General features: G+C 37.1%; 1 protein-coding gene across 2 annotated transcripts; it reads left to right on the forward strand.

The window, feature by feature from the left end:
* Positions 1-714: 714 nt before the first annotated feature.
* LOC122071848 (6-phosphofructo-2-kinase/fructose-2,6-bisphosphatase-like) lies at positions 715-24231 on the forward strand. Of its 2 annotated transcripts, none has more exons than XM_042636282.1 (23): positions 715-1046; positions 1138-1201; positions 1325-1620; positions 5019-5243; positions 5725-5934; positions 6023-6142; positions 6388-6486; positions 6591-6620; positions 7160-7213; positions 9951-10004; positions 10083-10160; positions 11269-11360; positions 11499-11556; positions 12136-12210; positions 13427-13474; positions 15320-15417; positions 20552-20627; positions 20749-20811; positions 20923-21014; positions 21244-21312; positions 21401-21464; positions 21569-21634; positions 23861-24231. In XM_042636282.1, the coding sequence occupies exons 1-23, from the start codon at positions 858-860 to the stop codon at positions 23936-23938; spliced, it is 2298 nt and encodes a 765-aa protein (XP_042492216.1). In that variant the 5' UTR covers positions 715-857; the 3' UTR covers positions 23939-24231. The 2 variants fall into 2 exon arrangements, with proteins under 2 accessions (XP_042492216.1, XP_042492217.1); XM_042636283.1 differs by having other exon boundaries at positions 6047-6142.
* Positions 24232-25136: the final 905 nt, after the last annotated feature.

A 25136-nucleotide genomic window follows, 5' to 3' on the forward strand; every position in this document is an offset into this window, starting at 1 on the left:
TTTAAAAAATTAATATTAAACTATTAATATTAATTTTCATTATGTTCGAATATAAATAAATATAAAAAAAAATGTCCATTCAACATTAAAAATCCTTAATTTTTTTTTCCTAGATTGAAAATTCCTTAAATTTGACTATACACATAAAACAACTGCTAACACAATTGATTGATATTGTATAGAATGTAGTGTGCTAAAAGTTCACTGGTTCCATTCTCCCGTTTTATCCTTGTACCTCATGCCCCATGCTTCTCTATGACATCTATTGTCAAAGGCCATGGCACGATTATCCGATGGGTATAGGAAAAAATAATATTTGCTAGGCAGGGAGGACATTTACTTTGTGGTGAGTGCTGACAAGAATAGATTAAAAAAAAAAAAAAAACCATGGGCATGGCTTACGTGGCATATCCAATAAACTAGGAAAATTGTTGAAACAACACACGGCCAGGATCCCTTTCCAAGGTAGGACCACATATTTACAGTTACTTGTTGAGATCCCACCAGGCCACCACTCATTTGATATCCTCTTCGTTCATCCGACAAGTCATGACACTTTTTGACCCAAGAAAAAAAAAAAAAAGTCATGACACTTGGAACCGCCTTGCTGATGCCACGTGTCGCGTATAGCCGGATTCCTCTCTCACTCTCGCGCTCTCTTCGTTATCTTTAATCTAATATATTTTTTTTATCTTCCTCCTTTCTCAAATCGGATTAAGAGAACAAGAAGGCGACGAAGAAGCTGAGGCTTTAACGAAGCCTAAGGCAACTGAGAATTTGGAATAGAGTTGCAGACAACGGCCATATAATCATCAGAGAATCGAAATACTGACACATTTCAAGAAAAAGATTGAGCAATGGGGACAGGAGCTTCAAAGAACTCCGAAAGCTCTCATGGCGGCGAAGAGCGAGAAGATAACGTGGACCATTCTGGTGAGCAGCTCTACGTCTCCCTCAAAATGGAGAATGACAAATGTAAAGGCGATCTCATCCCTCACGTTTACGGTTCCGTTCCTCTAGTCGGTTCTTGGGATCCTTCAAAAGCCGTATACACTTTCTCTCACTTGATTCAGATTCAAATTCATTTTTCTTCAGAACAAATTTCTCCTAATTTCCATTTCTCTTGGATCCTTTCAGCTCTCACTGGAGCGCGAGTCTACTTCGACGTGGGAATTAAGTTTTGTTGTTCATCCGAACCATGGTAAGCTGTTCCTGTTTCCTTCCTAATTGAATCTCTCTCTCACTCTCTCACTCTCTCACTCTGTGTGTGTGTGCTTAGCATTCTCTTTAATAATCCTATTGTATGTACCATTTGTGATGGTAGAAACTTTGGATTTCAAGTTTCTTCTGAAGCCACATGACAGTAATGCGCCTTGTATTGTTGAGGAGGGCCCAAACCGACTCCTAGCGGGGGGTACCTTGCAAGGACATGCCAGGGAGGCTTTGTTCTTGTTCAGCGGCGATGAGGTAATTGAGTATCGTGTCTTTATCAAATCTGATAGGCTATCTCCTTTTGATCTTGCGGCTAGTTGGAGAGTTTATCACCAGAATTTTCAACCTTCCACCGTTCGTGGGATTCCTGATATTAGCATCAATGTGGCACCAGACACGAATATTGAGGTAGAATTAGGTTCCCATTTATTTATTGATAAATATGTATTTGAGTTTTCATTGCCTGGAATCTCTGGATTGGTTTTCATGTTGAAAATGTTACTTGCTGATATGCGTTATTCTATACTAATTAGCATTCACCCATGAATAAAGTGCAATGAAACGCAATTATATTCAGAACAGTTTCTGAACAGAGGAATCCTTTTGCTGACTTTCAATCGAATCTCTTACTTTGGTATAAGTAGTAAACTCGGTCTTGAAGTCACTAAACATAGAAGTTATCAGCTATCTTCCACAAGAGTTATAAATTATTGCTATGACAAAAGGAAGGGATTTGTAATATATTGGTTAAGTTGAATAAAATGAAACACATTTGGATTAAAAGATCTGATAATATTTTTGTCTTCTGAAGAGCATTGTTTCAATGGTTGAAGTTGCATGCTGCAACACTTTATCCGTCATGTCATAGTGTACTATTAATTATTGTTCTTGTATTTCCAACTTCAATCAGCCATGCGGGTTCCTAAAAGCCCTAGATGATAGGTTTCAGAATACAAAATTATCCAGAACCTCAGTGAAGTAGAAAAGACCACATTTAAGAGATTTAATAATTAATAATCAACAACTCAGATGGCCTTTAATTTCTGGTCGAAGGTCAGATCTAAGGAGTGGAACAATTATGATTCTGGTATGATGGTCTGATCTGGTTCTAAAGTAGTATCCTACCGAGAATAAGATTCTTGGAATAGAATTCAGGAACTGAATACCGATAGCAGATTATAAAGGACTAAAATCAGCAAACAAAAGTATATAAAAAAAATCAACAGAATTCAGTAACTGTAAGTTTGTAATAGGATGCCAATCTGAAGAGGACACCTCAAGAAGCATGTGGTTTTGAGTTCGACTCCTCTTACCTCCTTGGGGCCACTCATATGAGGTTGATTAGTGATCTTCACTGCTTTCAGTGAAAGTTGAATGGTTCTCATTCACCCTGGTATAACTGGTCCATGCAGTTGTGTCAGTATGGGCCTGCGAGACTAGTCAGGCCAAAGGGTCTCGCAGGCCCAAGGCCTGGATACCTATCATTAACACAAAAAAAAGAAAAGAAGAAGAAAGTGGACACCAAATCTGATCTCTAAAATACTGAAACTGAGAAGAATTTCTGTTAACTATCCTAATTCCTGGACTGAATAATGAAGATAAAGAATAATGGAAGAAGGATAGAAAGATATGGACCAAGCTTGACACCTGGAACTAAGTTGGAATCCCACCAACCAGCTTTAGCATCTCCCCAAGTGTTGCTGTTGCATCATGCAAAAGCAATTCTGAAGCTCACAGAATATAGGAGGCAAAAAGCCATTCTTAATCATCATTAAAATTGTGGGGAAGGATCTAACCCTTTACTTCATTATATAGTGTTAAGCATTAATTCCCAAACTCTGAATAGGAAACTAAAAAAAGTTAAAACTCCTAACCATAGGCTATTTGGACTGTCCTAATTCAAATAGGACACTGTAAGACAAGGAGATAAAATATGGGAGGGCTTGTAAATCCTAATTGAACCCAATTATCTTACGCTAAATAATGAAAAGAACAAAATTTACGGCTCTAACAAACCTCATGACTGGTTTTGAGTGGAGCATCTAACACCCAAGCCATAAGACCTGAACTAGAATCTGGTTCAGTTGAACCAAGACTGGTTCTTAAGGAACCCTAGGCCTGTTTGAAGGAACCACAGGCCTATTTTGATGCTGGTTCCTGTGTTGGTACTTCAAGGAGTACCTCTTCTCTGCATCAGGATAGCAATTCCACGGTTTGAAGCTAATCCGGTATATTGCATCTGTTGGCTTTTAGGGACAGCATCTTTCTTCCTTTTAGTCCCTCTCTGTTTCTTTATTTTGTTTTGTTTTGTTTTTTGTTTTTTTTATTTGTTTTTTAATGGTGGTTGACAGGACCAAAGACTTGGGAGTCATTTGTTTATGGTGGTTGATGGGACCAAGTATTTGGGGTTGGGATCGTGATTGCCACTTGTTTATGATGTTACTGTGTGTTTATTTATTTATTTTTTATGTCTATGGTTGCTATTGCATAATGTTACATTTCTTTTCCATTGTACTTGTGCTTTGTTTAGTTAATATTAGTAAGCATCATGTGAAGTGATTGGAGCACTGGACAAAAGAGTACCTATTTTATAATGGGCTTAATCATGGTGTAACCAAGCATCGTTACATTGAGTTTTCACCAATCTATGTGGACTTACTATGTAAGACAAGGGTTAATAATGACACTGACATATTCATACGGTATAGTATACCATCTATGCCCCCCTACAGGACAAAGTGGACTGCGCCCCCTATTACAAGGATGGCAAAGCTGTCATAGTTGCAGTCTCAGTGTAACCAACTGTGGTTACACCAAGCAAGACCCTTTTATTATAGGTGAAAGCTGTCATTGATGCATTGACCATTAGTGGTCTGTCCACCCATGGCAGCTTCCTTGCATTGACCACCTAATGTGCCACATGGAAGGATGATTTGGGAAATGTAACCATTGAATAGGAAAGGCATAGTTTATCACACATTTATGGGATCATTCCCTTGTGTTCATAGTCATCCATTTGTTTTTAAAATGTCATGAATCTTCAAAGTTTTATACTACCACATGGCCAAACTTGATTGAGTTCAAAATTGACAAGTAATCAGTGCATATTTTTCCACAAAATTTGGGCCCTAACTGATCTTCCACGTGATGAATATTTGGTCCGACCACCTAATGTCCTATGATAAATACTGTTGATTTATGATGTGTTATGCTTCAAAATAGTATTTTGCATGTATCCTTGGCGTAACTATGCGTTTCTCAAGTGTTTCATGCGTATCTTGTGTCTCTTAGCATTTTTCTGATACATCTCTTAAAATCATCCTTCCGATACATTGACCGATACTGATACTTTGCACCTTGGCTGTCCCTCACCATTGACCAGTTAATTGTGTTCTCTTCCTTTATATAGCTCTGGTATACGTATTTGGCCCCCCATAAACTTGTGGAAATGGTTTTTGATGATAATTATAAAGTTATTTTACAGTTGGAATAACCTCCATAAACCCACTGAAACTAAATTCAGAAGAGAACGTGTGGAAATATGTACATGAATTTGTTTGCTGCAAATGGGGATCATCTATGCTGATGCATATCTATGTATATTAATTATTAAATTTTTCTGAATAGATTCCTTTACTTCTTTGGTAAACTTTATGCGTCTTATAAACTTAATTCAGCCTCTTCGCAAAGCGGGGGTAAGGCTGCATACATTATGACCCTCCCCAGACCCCGCAGGGGCGGGACACTCATGCACTGTGTACACCCTTTTTCATCCATTTCAGTTCTTTCCTCCATTTTGTATGCAGAATGGAACTGCAACAAGTTTGGAGCTTGATCTGGAGGATTATGTTGTTCCAGCTCCCGTGACTTCTGCAAACTCAGGCCTGGTTTATGCAGCTAACATGACAGAGAATCCAAAATCATTGACTCGTTCTGGAAACTTATATAACAGTGATAGCTCAAGCAGTGGTTCAGATTCAAACAGCACTGTTGGTGTTTCAGTTGAAGTTGATCAACCTGAAATAAGAAAGGTTTATCCTGGTAACCCTTCCTGCTAATTTCTATGCTATATCAGTGATATATCTATCATATTTATGTTGTTGCATTACTAGTTAAATGAATGCGTGAATCTTAAACGAGTGTAAAGTGGTGAATCTATATAAAAGTAGTTAGAACAGAATCTTAAGTTTATGGTCTTATGGTGTTTCTACATATGGTCTTAAATTTAAATGGTGATCCTAAAAGGAATCAAAATCTGATACGTTGATGGGGGGTTGATTTTATTTCTTTTACCCTTTTTTTTTTTTTTCTGGGGTGGGGGGGTTTAAGGTGGTGAATTGATATTTTCTCAGTTTTATGTGCCTCACATTTGATGAAGCATGTTATATTGCTGTTGCTTATTCTTCATTGCGTGTGAAATAGGTGCCTTTGTGTCTTCTGCTGTCACATTCTTGTTTGTTGAGTTTATGCATTGTGGATCCAGTCGTGTGACTAATTGTGTCTCTCACTTAGGAAATGGAAGTCTTTGTCTCAGATGCTTCTAAAGTTTATTCCTCACCTGATGTGGCTGAATCGAAGTCAGTGGGAACATTTTCACCTACGCAAAAGCAGGAGGGTTACAGGGGCCTCTTTGTGGATAGAGGTGTGGGATCTCCAAGACTAGTTAAATCATCTAGTCAAACTACTTTCACTATGGATCTGAAGCTGGATTCTGAAACCCAGGTTGGTACAAGACTGCAAGGTTTTTCTCCTTTCCCCTAAATTATATTTCATGAGAAAGATTTAACTGAAAATCTGGTGATGGTTCTAGTATTGTACTTCTTCTGATTGTCAGAATGCCATGCCAGAAGCTGCTGGAGCCGTTGCAGCTGGAGCTGTAGCTGATCAGATGCTTGGACCTAAGGAGGATAGACATTTGGCTATTGTTCTGGTATTCTTACATTTGTTTAAGTCCCCTATCGGAGTAATTTGAATGTGTATTAGAAAACGGCTGGCATGAAAACCTTGTACACGGCATTACTTGGCTCTAGGTATTTTTATAGGAGATACTATGGTTTAAGTGGAAATATGGTTTTTACTTGGCCTTCATGGTGAATTTTGTATTAATTGCTGACCTATGCATGCCATGGCAGTTCTTTGCTAAGAATTGTTCCTAAGATGTTGCTAATATTTTAGGTTGGGTTGCCTGCCCAAGGCAAGACCTTTACTGCTGCCAAACTTACAAGGTATCTCCGCTGGCTGGGTCATGATACTAAGCATTTCAATATTGGGAAGGTGAATTTGCCCCCCTACTACAATAATTTTTTTTGATCCTTAGTGCTTTGTGACAACCAAATCCACAATGAAATTTGATGAGACTCAACTCTTGGTTGTAACAGTATCGTCGCCTCAAGCATGGAACAAATCAGGTATGCTCAAGCATCTGCACTTTTGCTAAATACTTGCTTGATTTGTGGTTCACATTATTATAATTTCATGCGTTTCCTACAATTTGACATTTGACATATGTTTTTAGTATTTCATTTTTTTCGCAATTTTTTCTGAGGACATTTCTTGGGAAATTGAGTTTCTTATTCCTTTTAAAATAATGTGGAACATCAAAATGGTTTTTGATGTATACCATTAAATGAGATCACATACATACATATTAGGGCCAGGCTTTGATTTATGAAAATATCTTTGTATGGAGGGTCTGGATAGGAATAATAGGTTAGATTTTTGTGATGTGTAAAGGAAGTTTGATAAAAAAGAAGAAAGTTCTGATTATGCTTGAATAAAGTACATTAAAAATTAGTATTGCATTCTAACTTAGCTTTGTTTCATCTTAACATCTCATAATTTTTTTTGAAAGATCAATTAGAAGAATGTTCTTTTTTCTATTTTTCTTTTGGTGGCTGTGTCCATTTGGAAATGAGGGCCTTAATAGATTAAACTTTTCTTACTGCAGTCTGCTGATTTTTTTCGAGTTGACAACGCAGAAGGCATGGAGGCACGCAATGAGGTGAATTTGCATCAAAAGATCCTGCAGTGTATTTTTTTATATGTTTATATATGGACATAATATATTAATAATTTCCTCTCTTTTATTTGGTTCTCTAAAGATGTGAAAAATTCTTTGTATGGTTGGCAAAATAAGGGTTAGAGTATGCCTGACCTGAATGAAAGTTTTGGTTAAGGTCTTCAATCTTCGTCCGACCTAGTTCCAACTCCAACCTTGTTTGTCCTCTTTTGGGAGAACTAATTCTAACAGAATTGTTTAGCTCATGACTCCAATCAACTAGGCATACTTATGAAAAAGGAATTAAATGAATTGACACATTATTTTATGCATCTTAGCATCTCTAACCTGAAATCCAGATAGTCAGATTGAGTTTCCCTAATTGCCAAACCCAGACCTGAACTGTTTATAAGTCTTGTAGAAGATGTTTGTCTCACATTGGATAGAAGATTCATGTCTAAACTCATTAAGCCTCAGACAGAGAGATGCAGATGGGTCAGACAAAAAATTGTCACCTCAACTGTTCCTGCTCTTTTTTGTTTGTTTTTGTTCTTATTGTTGTATTTCTTTTTGGTTTTTGTTGTTGTTGTCATTAATTGGATTCATAATCAGTTATTTATACACAAAATGGCTTGACCTGAGGTGCAACCTGAATATTAAATGGGTCAGGTCGGTCAAGTGGTCAACCTGAAGACAACACAAAAAATTACCCCTAACCTGAACATGCCATGACATGAAACATTTAATAAATCAGTCGATTTCGGGTCAGTATGAACAGAAATGAAACAGCACGAAGTGACATGAAATAATAAAAATTGATAAATGTGATAAAATCAGAAAAACACTAACCAGTACTTGTGCAGTATCAAGAGAAGAAGAGGAAGAAAGAGGAAGAGGAGGAGAGAATAGGGGAGAAAACAGAAAATGGTTGATTAGGGAGTTATGTTACCCCAGTCAACACCTTAAAGATATATTATAAGAATAATAATGTGGCTAATTAGAAGAGACCCCTAAAAATATGAGTAATTACTCATATGCCACTGAAACATAAGATACATTACAAAGACACCCCTGCAATTACTTTAATACTTCTCTCAAGCTGGAGCATTTCCATGCCCAGCTTGGAACAACCTGGAAGAAGCACATTTCGAAACAAAGCTTTGGTAAACAAGTTCAATGGAATGTTTCAATTTTTTTTCCTCTTATCTACTCAACCATAGCAAAAAGCTAGGCAAAAAACATTAATTTGACCAAAAAATTTGAGTTTTTCAACCTTACCTATGTTACGCACTTTTTTCCCTTCAATCTTATATATATATATATATATATATTTGCATAATAATCTAAAGAACACTTTCTTTGCAGCTTTTGAATCATTTATTTATGGATGATTCAATGCCCAAGTCCAAAAACTGAAAAAGAGATTGATAAGAGGGCTGTAGTTCAATCTAGGTATACCCATTTACCGTTGTGAGGAGTTATGAGAAAAAATGGTTTCGGTTGGTATGTCCCTTTTAAGTATCGACCGTATCAAATACCTTGGTGCCTTGTTGGTGACTTGGTGTCGCCTTAACTTTTGACCCCTCGACCGCCTTGGTTCACCTAAGCGCCTTCACAACTATGTTATCATGGACTTGCCTAGGACATGCCTAGGCATCAACTAGGCACCAAGGCTCCTCAGAATAGGCAATGCCTGCAATCCCTTAGTTTTTACAACTTGGCCCCCACCTTGGTTGCCAAAGCCTCACCTAGGTGTTACCTTGGTTTGATTTTGCCAGGTTTTGAATTAGGATGATGCCATATTGGGCTTAAGAACCGGAAAAAAAAAAAAAAAAACCTGAGTAAAAATTGAAAAAACGAATATAACTAAGCCCAAAAATGTGGATATTGGAAAATGGAATACTTCCTTGATATTTTGTTGCTTTTCTTGATGAATTTTGAATAGTCATTGACTGATTGGTGAATGTTTATGTGTCCTACTTAGGCACCGTTTGACAACGTTCCGTTTCTGCCATTTCTGCGTTTTCTTGTTCTTAGGAACGGAGAAACAGCCTAAAAAGCGTTTGATAAAGTTGTTCCGTTTCACCCGTTACTAGAAACATAATTCAAAATTTATGCCTATTTACAATTCTAGAAACGACTTTGACAAAACAAGTCGGACTTGTTTTGTCGTTTCTAGAAACGAATTTAGAGAGAAAAAAAGGCTGTTGTGCCTGATAAATCTCTCAAGTATTTAAACCTAAAAAGAGGCAACCGAACCCTCTCTCCCTTTTGGGCATCTGATGATACTATTGGGGTTTTTAGTGGCATTATGTCTGCAAAAAACGTTTCAAGAAACAGGTTTATCAAACACAAAAAAATCCGTTTTTGTTTCCAGAAACATGAAAAGTTGTTTCTGCTATTTCTAGACATAGAAACAGCAGAAACGTTATCAAACAATGCCTTAGTTTATAAATATGAATGTCAAGCAGACTAAATACTGACAAAAATTGGTTGTTAGGACATTAGTAAATAATGAGTACTAGCGTAACATGAAAGGCCCTAGACTAGACCTGTTTTAGCATGCTTTGATGCAGTAGCACTTCCATGGACTGGCCCAAACCTGTTTGGAAGCCTAGACCGGGATGAACTGTGTCCAAATCTGATTTGTATAGTAGGATCAATTTGGGTTGACATTGTAATATTTTATTTTCTTATATTCTGCCTTGCACATAATCTTAATAATATCAATTGCCAGTAGGTAGCAGCTTTGGCAATGGATGATATGATATCCTGGATGCAAGAAGGCGGCCAGGTAAAGTGCTATTATATTTGATTTTTTTATTTTTTTTATTGTAATCCTTTTGTCTTACTTGCTCTAATTGGGTTGTAGGTTGGAATATTTGATGCCACAAACAGTAGCAAGGCACGGAGGAATATGCTAATGAAGATGGCTGAAGGGAAATGCAAGGTAGCATAATTAGCTTAGAAATTTTCAAGGATGTTATGTTAGATAGCTGCCAGGTGGACCATTTCCATGGCATAATCAGGCTTTGCTTATCCACCAGAATTTATGGGTTGAAGTTGAGCAGATATTCAACATAATCAACCTTATGGATAATAAACCTTCTCTATATCATATTATTGTGAACAACATGCATTATGTCGTGGAAGAAGGACTTTAGAGTCAGTTGTTGTGATCATCCAATTGGTTTTGGTTGTTTTTTGAAGAAGTCCTCCTCGGTATGAATCACTGTGTGGTGGTTCACCCACTGCATGTTCACGCTTGGTAGGCTAATTCTAGAGTGTACCTGAGCTGTATCTTTGATATTTGACTTGTTTGACGATATGTTCAGCTTGATTATTTGAGTTTTGTTTATAATTTTTTTTTAATAACTATTATTGACATTATTATTAGTAGTCTTTTTTGGCTAAAATGAGAGGAATATTGGAAGTACATAACACTTGGTGGAATTGGTTTTACAAAAGAAAACTTTTCCAACAAAAGACAAAGGTATGAAGGGAGTGCAAATGATAAACAAGAAACCACTAAATTTGGAAAAGTTGCAACATCTATATATGTTATTTTGTTTTACTTTTTTGAAGCTATTGTGTACCAAGTTATAGAAGTTAATCAGTTTCTTCATACATGGGACAGGAGAGTAATTGACTCATTCTTTTTCTTCTTCTTCTACTTATTCAACACCTTGTTGGTTGGAAGTAATTCTTGTAGAGTGTAGATGCATCCATTATGTTGGTTTCTCTATCTTGTGACTTACGTTTCCCCGATTTTTTTTTTTTTTTATTGTCATACTAGGAAGCTTGATTCAGGTAACATTTAGATTACAAACTAACAGCAAAAGTAGGTCTTTAAAGTTTAAACAGTTTGTCTCTGTAAAAAAATTGATCAGTGTCCTGGCATTATTTTCTCTCTTTTGCTTTATAAGTTGAGTAAGCCTTTTTACTTGGAAATTGCAGTAATCAGATTCAATTTTTTTTTTGAACTGACATTGAAATATAGCAGATAAGGTTTGTTTAGTTCTTTGAACTGATTACATGTTGTAATTTTTCCCATACAGATTATATTTTTGGAGACAATATGCAATGATGCACACATTATTGAAAGAAACATACGCCTTAAAATTCAACAAAGTCCTGACTATGCAGAAGAGTGAGTATGGCACATAGCCTTTGGTCTTCTTGGATAATAGATTCTCAATTGATTAAAATCTTTCAACATAAAGCTGGTTTTGTACCTCATGCTTATCTTAATAGAATTGTGAACAAAGCTTTTGGTTTTGCTTTGCAGGCCAGATTTTGAAGCTGGACTGCAAGACTTCAAAGCACGACTGGCAAATTATGAGAAGGTGCCTGCCTGACACTCTTAATCAGTGTAACATTGACTGTGTATGGGCTTTAAGTGTCTAAGTTTCGAAAGGTATCATTGAATACACATCATGAAGAGTGTCAAATCCTAATTATTTAACATTGTCATCATTGGATTACATTACATGATTGACTTAAGGAATAGAAATTGGGTTTGTAACTATGATGGTACAGCACTTGGCTTTATGATAGCGAGTGAGGTCTGATGCCCAGCATCCCAACCGGGGGGGGGGTGGACAAAGGACTAAATGTTCAGGAGAATGGGGTCTTCGAAAAGAGACCAAAAGTCTACAACTTCTGCATATGATCATAAAATAGACACCTCCCCCAGCTTTTCTTCGGTACCTTCTTAAATATTTCTAGTGCCCATTGCAGTTGCTGATCCCAGAATAACGTGTTTCTAGGCATTTTTTGTTTTTTTCACAGGGTAACATGTAGTGTCTATTGCTGGCATTTTGTAGGCCCCTTGTACTGCTGTGTCCTGGTGACATGGGTGCATGTTTGTGCTTTGTGAGGTTTAGGTTCATGTATGCTAGCTCTAAACTGAACATTTTTGCCAGGCATATGAACCAGTGGAAGAAGGGTCATACATAAAGATGATTGATATGGCTAGTGGACAAGGTGGTCAGATACAAGTAAGTTTGGCATGCCTCTCTCTAAAGGAATTTTTTTTCTTTTTATCTGTATATAGAAATGGTCAATTTGCATGTGAATGTGCTTTTATCAGAAATATTTTTCCTTGATATTTTTTGCTCTAAATTTCTTTGTTGCTGTATCATCAGCTTGGATTTTAATGATTTTGTCTTGTATGGACTGAAGCTGGTAGTCCAGTTTATGATCAGTATGCTGTTTTGGTTGTAATTACATCGCTTCAATCGTACCATACTATCAAAATTTGACTTTATTGAGGTTGCAATAGGTAGTAAACATTTTATGTCAAATTGTTTTGAGATACTATAGAAGTGACTCTTTCACTAGGAATGACACATTCTCTGCCAAATTGCGGTCCATATGAGTGCGTACTTGTGGGGTGAGGGTTGTGAAAATGAGAAGAAATGCAGACGCAAGGAGGGTTTTCTACAGAGGAGGAGGTGAAGAAGAGAGAAGCAGATGCTGGAGAGGAGGCAGTGGATAGGTGGATGTTGCCAGATGAGGAGGGATGCATAGTAGTCAAGGCATTGCCTTCATGCTCAAGGTATCTGGTTGCTTTGTCATGAAGGCGCCTGGTCAGTGAAAAAAAAAAAAAAAGATAAAAGAGGAAGAAGAAATCATTGTTGTTCTACTTAGTTTAGGCATTTGGTATATATGCTTACGCTTTTGGAACACACTATTGCTTTGTCATAAAGCCACCTGGTCACTGGAAAAAAAAAAAAAAAAGAAGATAAAAGAGGAAGAAGAAGAAATCGTAGTTGTACTTGGGGTTATATATGCTTTCATGTTACACTTTGTTATTCTTTTTAAAGGAATGTGGTTGACTACTTCTCTTTGCATTGATTCTTGTTCTTGTAGTCTGTGGATAAGATGTATTCATCTTCTAGGTCCAATCCAAGCTAATCTGACTGAACCTGATTCGCACCAGAACAGTGTTAAGGTTTGAGAAATGTAGCTCAGGTTGGGCAAGCTCAAACCTGATGTTGAGTCATTGTGTTTTGTTTGGCCATTCTATGATTGGGGCTGTGCTTTTGGTCAATAGTTGGCATGACACCAAAGGGAGCCAAGGTGCCCAAGGCAAGCACCATATAGGTGTTTGCACCAGTCATTATATTTCCAAGTACACATTCCATCTAATGTCTTTTTCCGCTGATTATCTTTGATTTTAGGTATATTGAGAAATCTTCTCTGTTGCTTCAGGTGAACAATATCAGCGGCTACCTTCCAGGAAGGATTGTCTTTTTCTTGGTAAGTTGAAGCACAGAAAGCTATGGTATCAGTTATTTCTTCACATTTTATTTCTATTTATCTGTTTGTTAATCAAGAAGGGTACGGGTCATTTAACTACAAATAGCATATGCAATTGTTAAAGTATGATCCAGGAATTCATTAACCTTGCTTACCCAATTATTTAAATCATTATCCATTGAGTGAATCTTCTCAAGGGATTAGTAGACATGGGCCAGGAGGATAATGACCATTTATATTGAAAAATTCATTCATCATTTCCAAGTGCATGATGCAGCATTTTTTCTTCTAATTAGATTAATTCTTTTTGGACTGTATTTGTATGAGCAAAAAAAAAAAAGTGTAGAAATCATAGTTGTCAATGCCTACGTCGCCTACACTCCTTGGTCACCTAGGTGCCTTGTTTGTGTCTCCTTGCATCTAGGCCCCCTCCAATGCCTCGGGTTGTCTACACGTTGTGACAAATATGGTAGAAATCCTCATTACAGAAGGTTTTCTTGGCCTTTCTTAAGCTTGTAACCCAGAGTTGGACCCCAAATTTGTTTCAGAGTAAGATACAAGACTTCTGACACATCATTGAACAGACATGACATTGACATCTATATGATGTTAGTGTATTGGATATATAATTTTTATATAGTTCTCTTCAAATCAGGGTACAATCTTGCAAGAAGTTTTTATTTCAATTTGTTCGAAGAGCCTTGTTTGGTCAACTCCTTTCCATGTGGCAGATATCATCAAAACATATAAAATGTTGCTAGCACGACCACATGACTGATACCTATTTGCATTTCAGTGGGTTGGTCTGGTATGACAAGTTATGAGATAGAAGATATTACAGCATTTCTAATTCGTGAATTTCTAATGATCCGTGTTCCGGAGTTTTTGATTCATTTTTCTATGTGTGTTCATGTCATCATTCATTGTGAACAAGATAAAATAAAATTTTCAGAGAAGTATTGATCTATAATATAGGTGTCGGAACTCGGAATCTGTGATAATACTAACAGCTACTTACTTGATAGACTAGAATCTTTTCATTCTTCCTCAGTACCCCCTTCAAAATTCAAGAGGCAAAGAAATTGTATTGGGAAAAGAGAAAGCCCACTGGACTTTACAGGGCCACAAGAAACAACAAAACTATACAAAAAGACCAAGCCTACAAGGACAGAACTGTGCACCTACTATACAAAAAGGTGCCTCTTGGTTTCCATGCAAGTATCAGTCATACTATAAGTTTATAACTCAACATGGGTGGATGCCCAGCCCAACATATTATCTTTGACTTTTGGATGACCACACAAGGCGGTGCAGCATAATTCTCGAAGGGCTAATCATGTTTAGCCCCTGGAATCAGCACCTGTAATCTTTTCCCTTTCTTTGCATTTATTGAGAACTGCATATTTGAATAGTGAGAAATTCCTCTAGAGAAGCCCAAGCAAAACCTGTAGAGCTCAAGACATCACTCCAAATTGCTTCAGCATGCAGGAAAATGCAATAACAGAGGAATGGATTGGCTGCTTTCCGGTGAGATGAACTGATGTTTGGCAGGACATAACTCTTGATTTGAGATGGTCTGTTCAAATTTGGTGTCTGGTTTTCCATAAAATGAAAGTTTATTGCTTGGTTTCTCAGATGAACCTCTTCCTGTTTTTTGCTTGTGATGTAACTGCAAAATTGTAGTTTGAGTGCTACATTGCTTACCATGACTAAGTTGACACTTTACAGCTTAAAATTAAATAGTTACTTTGGCTGATACAGTAATTGTTTCTACAATTCTGTTTTATTTTTCACGGGTGTACGTCCTATGAGGAACAAAATGAATCGTTATTAATATGTTTGCAGGTAAATACACATCTCACACCCCGCCCAATATTTCTTACTCGACATGGAGAGAGTCGGGCTAATGTTAGAGGCAGAATTGGGGGAGATACAGTTTTGAGGTATGATTATGACCCTCTAAATTCCTGTAATAATATGACACTCAAGTAATCTTCCTAAAATCCCTTCGTTAGTGCTTTTGGAAACTTTAGAATGCTGTCCGGGATGTTGTTCAGGCCGTTGGATGCTAGACCTGAATGAAAAAACTGTAAATATTATGAACAGTTGAAGATCCTTTTGGAAGATAAACAGAATTGAGACTAAACTGGAAGCAATTGTTAGGCAGAGGGTATTTTTAGAAATTAACTAAGAAGGGGGATAAAGTGGAACCAGAACATGAAAAGAAGGGTATTTATGTAATAACAGCAAGATGGATTTGATTGTACATGATAAAAGTGTTAGAGATTATGTACTAAGGGTAGTTTGGGAACTAGTTAAGCTAATCATTCCCTTATTTTGTAATTCTTCTTTTTTCCCTCTTTACCTCCCTAGGGAGGTGTATGTAATTTCATATAACATATTATTGAAGATATATATATATATATATATAATATAATATGTGTGTGTAGGAGAGATCATTCTCTACACACAAGTTTCCATCCCCAATTTCTCTTCTTCTCCTACCTTCTCTCTTCTTCTACTCTCTTGTTATCTTTCAACCCTTACATTTCAACTAAAAGAGCTCATCTTCTTCTTCATGATAGAAGAAGTGAACCAGCGGGAAGCCACATGTAGGTCGAGTGAGAGAACTCAACTGTATCGCCTTCAATCAAGATGAAATTTCAGAATTAGGTTCCTAATCCACTGCTCTGTGGAATCTGAACAACAGCCGGTCAAATCAGCAAGCAGAACTTGATTAAAGAAAAAACTCAGAAGTAGACCTAGGCGGAACTCTAGGAGTCAGCTTTGGTTGCTGAATTCAATCTGACAACAGGGAAGGAATTGAATGTTTGGGTCACCTTGGAAGGAGAATCCTCATTCCTCACCCAAAAGTCCAGGCCAATCGGACTTACAAAGAGTGAGTTAGATCGGTCCCTATGGATTCCCAAATCATGTCCAAAACATGACAAAAGTATATGAATGGAAATAAACAGGAAAGGAATTTAAATAGGGAGGGGGAAGTATAAAACAGTAAGATAAGGACAGGATTAATATTCCAATCCATCTTCCACCACCGTGAGATAAGCTCCTTATAATTTTGATGGAAAAATTTAGAGAGAGACGAGCAGAAAAAAAAAGGCCACCCGCACACCAACTACCATGAGGTTAACTTCTTTAAATTTTCATTTCAATATTCCAATCTATCTTCTAATAGATGGGAAAAAAAGATAGGAAAAAACTCCAAATTTCCACCTATTCTGGAAATAAAAAACTGTAGCTAAGTAGGAAACTAATTAGGGGGAAAGGGAAAAAAAAAAAAAAATACAATAATAGAATTAAAATACCCTAGATATCCTTACTAAAATCAAAACCCTTGTTTAGTCCGGTTCTATATTCTGGGCTTTTGGGGGGGGGGGTGCATATAATGGTCAATCCATGTTACTGCATCAGTGCATGCATTAGCTCAGCACTCCAGCAACATATGCGATGTCTGGATGTGTGATGTGAAGATAGAATAACTTCCCCACAAGTCTTTGGTACCTTCCTGTATCATTAATGGATGACCACTGTCATTACTTAGTTTGTGATATTTGGATCAATAGGAGTGTTAGAAGGTTTACAACCCAACATCCGTATCTCTTTTAAGAGATCTTACCCATACTTCCTCTGACAAATATGGATCCCCTTTCTCAACCTATACACTTTAATTCTCAAGAAATACTTTATATTATCAAGATCTTTGATCTCAAATTGTTGGGCGAGGTAGGATTTGAGCCTCCCTACTTGATCATTTCTCGTTACTACAATGTCATCTACATGGACAATTAAGGCTGTGATTTTACCACTGCCATGTTTGGTGAACAAAGTGTGGCGGCTTGGTTTAGAGTGTGTCCATTTCTTAGGAGATATTCTGAATCTCTCAAACCAAGCTTTTGGAGATTGTTTAAAACTATAAAGATCCTTCGTCAACCTGCACACAATCCCTTCTGCTGTAAGAATCTTGAAATCAGGAGGGACTCGCATATACGCTTCCTCTACAAACCACCATGAGTAAAGTCATTTTTCACATATAACTAGTAGAAGGGCCAATTTGATTAAGTGCCAAGAATAAGAGAACTTTTAAGGAGTTAAGTTTATCAATGAGAGTCTTTTTTGATAATCAACCACATACACTTGACCAAGGTTCAAGGTCTCGGTTTCACCCATGGTTCCGCACAGGCCAAAAATTGAGGTCTCGTGAGATCTTTGGCTAAACCATGTATTTTTGGACAGGACAAAACTTGGGGATGGGTTTTGGTGGTCATATGGCCAAGTTAGTCCTTGAAACTTGTCATCTAGCCTATTTTAGGCCTTTTAAACACAGTGAGAACATTAGATTTTATAAAAATCAAATCCAAAATAGTACCTTAACTCCTTGGTTGGTAGTCAATGGTGTAGGTGAGCTCTACCTTAGGAAGAAAAAAATATGCCTCCATCAATCCATAGATTAGTGTACATTGTATCACATATAACTAGTACATAGTCAACAAATAAGTATTGACCATGTTTATATGGAAAAGACAGTTCTTGAGAATTTTTTTTTTTAACCAATAGGTGTTCTTCAGAAGAAATGGAGCTCCAAGAGTTGATGTTGAGGGTCAATCTTCATTCTCAAAGTGTTGAAGTTAATAATCTCTACTTTAGAGGTGAGATTTGGCAAGAAGAAATGCCAAAACACAAAGTCTTGTGGGATTTTTCTTCACAAGGTGAGATCATTGCGAGAAAGATGAAAGATCTTATCAAAATGGGGTTTAAAATATCATGTGACTTGGTTTGGTTCAACCAAGTTGAGTCGAAACTGAAAAATGAATCAAAATATCAGCGAGAAACCGAGATTTTGAGTGAGATATAAAACCCTAGTGGCTGATTGGGTCGACCAGATCTGGTTTATTGGCCCACGACTTGGGCTTTGATGGGGTTATTAGTTTTTAATTAGTTTCTAATTCCAGCTCTTTTATTTCCTAGTTTACTTTTCCAGATTTAGTAACTAGATGTTAGTAATTCTTATGTCAGTTTTTTAGTAACTTTTAAGTTTCTATTTTATTATAACCCCCATCATTATAAATAAAGGAAAGAGGCCTCACTTTGAAACCACGAATTTTATGAACAAAAAAAAGATGCTGCTGCGTCCTCCTCTGTGAGGCTTCTTTGTGTTTGATCAAAGAGAAGGGTTTGGTGTGTGATCCATTCAACTCCTTGCGATGTGAAGTCCATGAGGGTTTCTTCAAGCTTTCTTATTTCTTTCAAGTTTGTTTTCAAGGTTCTACTGCTGTCAAAACATTCAGGTATTTATATCTCTGATTTCTGCCCAGATTTTCTGACGAATGAGCCAACCAGCCTCTACTGTTGGTATTAGTTCCAGCCGTCAGTTTGCTCTCAACTACTGGTCGGTTATTCTCCCATACCCCACTAAAGATCGATCTAAACTTGGCCTGTTTCTGTGCAGCCAGTAGTGAGATATTAAAAATCTCTATATTTTTGTCTTCTAGCGACCTGCCAAGACCAGAACTGAGATCGATTGGTTTATTCCATTTTCTGTTGGTTATTAAGCCTGTGACTCTTATTATTCTGTTGATCTGAACCTGGTTGGAATCCTATCAGTTCCTGGTGTAGTCCTAAAGGATTACTGTTGAGTTGAGCTCTGTTATTCTTACCTCTTGAGATCGATAACCTGCTGGACTGATAATTGTTATTTTGATTTTTGTTATATTGTCGGGATTGGTTTGGTTGTTCTTTGATTAAAATTCCTGCAGTTGAGACTTACCCCTATCCTACTCTACATTACACCAAAGCTAAAAAATACAAGATTTTAGCGAGATCTCAGCTAGACATCGAACCATGCACTTGACAATATCCTTTAACCAGCAGCCTAGCCTTGTATCTCTCAATGGTGCCATCCCAATGATGTTTAACTGAGAAGACCCGTTTACATCACCTAGGAACATGTCCTCCTAGAAGATCAAGCATATCTCCCAAGTACCTTTCTTTTCAAGTGCCTTTATCTCCTCACACATGGCCTCCTTCGCTTTGCTATCGTTCATGGCCTTGGTTACATTCTTGGGAACAAAGGTAGAAGACATAGCAACTAATTAAGAAATTCTTGCAGAAATTCTTGCATGAGAGATGGAATCATAGGAAACAAACTTCGCTATAGGATGATTAGTGCAAGATATTTTTCCTCTCTAGCAATAATAGGGAGATCTAGCTCTTGAGAATTATAAAATGTCACCTATATCAGGAGAATGAGGATCAGATGACTGCTGGCAAGTCTTCTTCTCCCTTCTTTTGTACATAATCAGCTCCTCCTCACTTCCATTAGATCCCGTAGGGTCCTCTACAACTTCCATTTGCATAGTCTTCTCCACATCAAGAAGAAAGGTTTTATAGGGAAGGGTTGTGGAGGTTGCAGCAAGGAGAGCCTCAGACCAGAAGGTTTTGGGAATAAAAACTTAGGGAAAAGAGCCTCGTGCACTGGGTACGTGCTTACAGTGGTGATTGTTGGGCAGTTCAAAAATATCGGAATATCGGAAATGGAAGTAGGAAACATAATAGGAAATTTCTGTTTTTGGTATAAAAAAATATGGTGTCATTTTGTATTAAAACTGGGATTGTTGAGTTCTGAAACCGTTTGGAGTTGTTGATATGTGTGTCTAGGTGGCAAGCATAGTAGGTTTTGAGAATTGCATCTCATTGTCATTGTTAAACTTAACAATTGCTTATAAATTTCACAAAAAATGTGTATTAGCTGTCTGTTATGTGCATGTCAATGCCAACATAAAAATTTCATGCATGGATATGTTACATTAGTTGTTTCTGAGCTTCAATGGCTGCTTAGTTCTCTTCTCTGATCACAGATTCTGTCTCTTTACTGTGCGTCTAAGTTCTCATGCACAAGTTCAATCATTCAATTCCGTACTTGCTCATTTTGCAAATCATTTATTATGACTAAGGATCTGTTTCCTTTTTTGTTCCACCATGTTGGTTGGGGTATTAATTTCCATTTTAGTTGTAGTTATATGGAGCTTTAGTGTAAAATATGGCAATGTGATTGAACAGTAAAGCTGGAGAAATTTATGCAAAAAAACTTGCTAATTTTGTGGAGAAGCGACTCAAATCTGAAAAGGCTGCTTCTGTGAGTTTCTCCATTATTATATGTCATTATTTCGGTTGTCGAGATGTATTTGGAGGTTTACAGTTAAAAGTCTGTTTTTTCATGTTATGCTTATAATCATTTCATTGTTCTTATGGTTTAGATTTGGACTAGCACACTGCAAAGAACAATCTTGACTGCAAGTCCCATTGCAGGATTTCCTAAGGTTAATTCTTAATTACAAAGAAAACTTTGTTTAATCTTTTCCTTACTCCTTTATTGAAAGTTTTTTCGTTGGCTTTTATACCTATAAATAGCTTTCATTTTTTTTAAGTAGATACAATGGCGGACACTTGATGAGATAAATTCTGGAGTATGCGATGGAATGACATATGAGGAGATAAAGAAAAACATGCTGGAGGAGTATGAGTATGTTGCTATTTATCATCAGAAAGTTCCATGGGATAATTCAATCATTTCTGTTTTAAATTTTCACTTGTATAGCTAGAAAGATAAATTCTCTGGCGATTGAAAGATGGTATAATTAGATAGTCTAACTGTCTAAGCATGTAATAATGGACCTGTCTACAAATTTCATATGTTTGTAGGTGACTCAGTTTTCCTCCATTGGGATAACGATGCTTTTGGCTACTTGCAGGTCACGTAAGAAGGATAAGCTCAGGTATCGATACCCTCGTGGGGAATCTTACCTTGATGTTATCCAAAGGTATGAAATTATAAGAAGTAAGAATTTTTCTGAAATCCCGTAGTTTTACATTTCCCTTTCACATTGCCAGTATACAATTTTTATGCAGGTTAGAGCCTGTAATTATTGAGCTTGAGCGACAACGTGGACCTGTTGTACTGATCTCTCACCAGGTTATATATTTGACAGTGGAGTTCTACCTCCCCAACCCCCTAAAAGAGAAAAAAAAAAAAAATGGTTAAGAGTGTTGCTTAAATCATTTTACTCTCTCTTGTAGGCTGTTTTGAGAGCATTATATGCATATTTTGCAGACCGACCGTTGAAGGAAATTCCGAACATTGAGGTCTGTAATATCTAAAAGACTTACAAATAGATTTTGCTTTTGTTCTTTTTAGAGGCAAGCATATGATAACTTAAGAAAGAAGGATCGATAGAAAAGTGGTCCTCTATTTCTGTGCTCTGCATGTAGCAAGCATACATATGCTTGACAGAGGGGTTTAGATAATATTGGCCCCTGACCTTGGCTATAGATCTCCTAGGCCACTACCACTACCACCAGAAACATAGCCTTATCCCAACTAAATGGGGTTGGCTACAGGGATCCTTGCTCTCCAATCAGTTCTATTCAAAGTCATATGTGATAGAAGGCCTAGGCTATGCATGCCTTTCCTCACCCCCTCACATAGGGTTATTTTAGGCCTGCCCTGGCTCTTTAGCTTTTTTAATTTGAATCATATCACTCCTCCGAACTGAAGCATGTAAAAGCTTTTGTTAAACATGGCCATGTCACCTCAAATGACTCTCACGTAGCTTATCATGGATCGAAGCTACTCCCATCTCAGCTTTAATGTGGTCATTGCTTACTTTTTGTCCTTCATAGTTTGCGCCATACATCCATTTCAACAGCCTCATCTACCCTACACTTAGTTTATCTATATGCCATTTTTTAACTACCTAAAATTCCACCCCATACATGATACATCATAGCTGGTCGGATGACAGTTGTATAAAATTTTCGATTTTAATTCTTTGGGCAACATCATCCTCTCTCTCCTAGACACCGAAAGAAGAAAATGAAGCAAAAGAACTTTCCTGCCATCTGATAAGCTTGGTATTTGGCTTGGAAGATATTCTTTGTGGACCTTTCTGATGGAGCTTCTAACCTGTCTATGACTCTGTTTGATGTAGATAAGTCACTTGGGCTTATTTTATTGCAAATAAGCCTTAGGTTGCGTTATATATATATATATATATATATGTTAGGCCTTTGATCCCATTGGTTTTCTTTGAAAGGGGCCTAAAATATGGGTAGAAGGTAGAAAAACGAGATTTAATTCATTAGTTTAGTTAGTTGCTATTTAATTCAATAAAAGCCCATTAGGCCATTGGTCGGTTGTAAAGTCCTATATGGACTATTAGTTAGTTAGTCCTACTCCATGTTGGAGTCATAAAGTCAAGTCCTAGTCTTATTTTGAATTCCTAGTTGTAGTAGGAGTGTCTAGTCCTATTAGGAAACTAGCTCCTAGTAGTAGTTTGATTGCTATTCCGCCCTTTGTAAATAGAGGAGCTTATGTACTTATAATGACAGATTTGAATGAATGAATTACTGAGTGAATACTCTTTAGCTAAAAAAACTGTTATTGAGAGGTGAAATGCCTAAACCTTTGAGGGGTGAGATACCCATTCCTTTATTCTCTCTCACCCTTCTCAACCCTCCATCGATTCTTCTTTTTCTATTTTTATTTTCTATTTATTGTTATTTGAAGTTCAGACCTGTTAAAGCATACAAAATCAGAATCAAACAACCAAAGAGTTCTTGTTCTTGAAGCAAATCGACCCTCATTGCTGCCCAAGTTTGAGATCTGATCTGCATATCCTTTGGAGGACTGGTTCTATACTCTAAGAAGATCAATCGATCCTTTCTTGAAGTTTATCTGAAGAAGACAAGTTGTTGTTCCTGCAGAATTCTTCACATTCTCTCTCCTAGGTCTGAAAATCAAGAAAGTGCATAACTCCATAACCAGCCGTCAGAAGTCCTTCATATTTAGGGGTTTTTGTACTTTCCCTAGGAACTATCTACACCTAAGAGTGCAGCTCAATCGTACTCCCACCGACCTGGCCGCACCTTTCTCTCTCCAGCTCTATAAAAGGTCTTTCTCTCTCCTACCGGGTTGAGTTTTGGCTGGTTTTGCTCCTATATGGGTATTGTATCATTGGGGGTTTATTTGATGGTATTATTTATTTGTTTCTTGCTCCTATTTGTATTGTTTGGGGTTATAAACTGCGGAGTTAGTTACTTGTAATCTACTCCTGCATTACTGTTGATTGTATAAATTTGGCTGGGAGAATTGCAAGACTAGAAATCATGGCATACCAATGGTTTACGATTACATCTGATGCAGTAATTGAGAAACACAACCAGTTTCACACACAATGAGCTTCCATTGAAACCTCATTAGTAGAGAGGACAGTTCACAATCTCAATAGTGTACTTGAGATATAATATGTGGACACTTGAAGACATGTTATTCTGTTTCTCATTCTAACAAGGGCAGCTTCCACTTTTCAGGTGCCACTTCACACCATAATTGAGATACAAATGGGAGTTACTGGTGTCCAAGAGAAGAGATACAAACTCATGGACTGAGTTTATTCCAAGATGTCTCTCCACTGGCAACGTTACTGCCAAATGACCCCAAAGCCTAGGAGTGGCAATAACATAGCAAATCTCTATTCTTTTCTTCTGTCATTCATTGACTGGAAGATGTAAGATTAGAGAGGATTAATGCAATTCATTGCATTTTTATAACAGTCATTGATTTATAATGGCCTTATGCTGTTCATGTAAAAGCAGCCAAACTGCTGATGAAACAGTAACATTTTCCTAATTTGAAAATTAATGGTGAAATATGACTGCAAAAGCAATCCAAAATTTGTTCATATTCTTATTCTCTTCCAGTGCTTTCATATAATTGTTATGTTGCCTTCGAGATCCTTAGTTATTTTGTAGAATTTTCTCATGTTTTCGTATGTTAGTCGGGAGAAGCCTTTCCTTTCTCTGACGCCTGAAGGAAGAGAAGAGAAGAGAAGAGAAAAGGGAGGGAGGGAGGGAGGGAGGGGGGGGGGGCGGGGAAGAAAGACTTCCAGTTTAGGTCTCCTTCATCACCATGATTTCCCCTTATCACTGGACAGGACATGCCTATTTGCTTCTCTTTGACTAAATCGTGAGATCTTAGGGCATGTTTGCTTACAATGGCATGTGGGATTATCATGGTGAATCATTGTTTCAGTGCATCATGTACTGGAGAAAAATAGGTCTTTCTCAGGAATATGCATCTGTGTAAGGTGGGTGTGGTGCCTTTTTCTGAATTGAGCAGTGTTTTATCTAATTCTCTTATTGGTTCTGTTTGGTTGCAAGAGAAATTGAAGGGAAGGGAAGTAAAAATATCAAGCTTGATAAAAAAAACTTTTGTAATCATTATTCCACATGGTTATGTTTTTTAGCTTCAAATCATTTCATATTTGTTTTAAAATTTTATTTTAATTTACATCTAAACTCTTAAAAAAAAATTAGAATGTATAATTAATAAATATGATAAGAAATTTAAGTAATTTATACATTCACGTTAACTAATTATTATGAAAGTTTCTTTTTAAGATTGAAAATCTTCACCATCCTGCCCTTCAATTTTCCTTTGCAATCAAACATAGCCTTTTAAGATTAACACAATATTCCTCAGCTTCAAAGACTCTCTCTGTTGCCAAAGACTTGCTACTGGACACAATACCTGAGCATCTGGGAGCAAAATTTGCTTGGCCAATCCCAAAGTCAAGTCACTATAATA

Source organism: Macadamia integrifolia, chromosome 2 (genome assembly GCF_013358625.1).
Source record: "Macadamia integrifolia cultivar HAES 741 chromosome 2, SCU_Mint_v3, whole genome shotgun sequence".
NCBI lineage: Eukaryota > Viridiplantae > Streptophyta > Magnoliopsida > Proteales > Proteaceae > Macadamia > Macadamia integrifolia.

Bases quoted from the DNA above. Each gene is read 5' to 3' on its own strand.
- LOC122071848 (XM_042636282.1), top strand. From the start codon at position 858: ATGGGGACAGGAGCTTCAAAGAACTCCGAAAGCTCTCATGGCGGCGAA. The intron at 5,244-5,724 runs GTTTATCCTGGT...TCTCTCACTTAG, and splicing joins ATCAACCTGAAATAAGAAAG to GAAATGGAAGTCTTTGTCTC. The intron at 11,557-12,135 runs GTGCCTGCCTGA...CATTTTTGCCAG, and splicing joins GACTGGCAAATTATGAGAAG to GCATATGAACCAGTGGAAGA.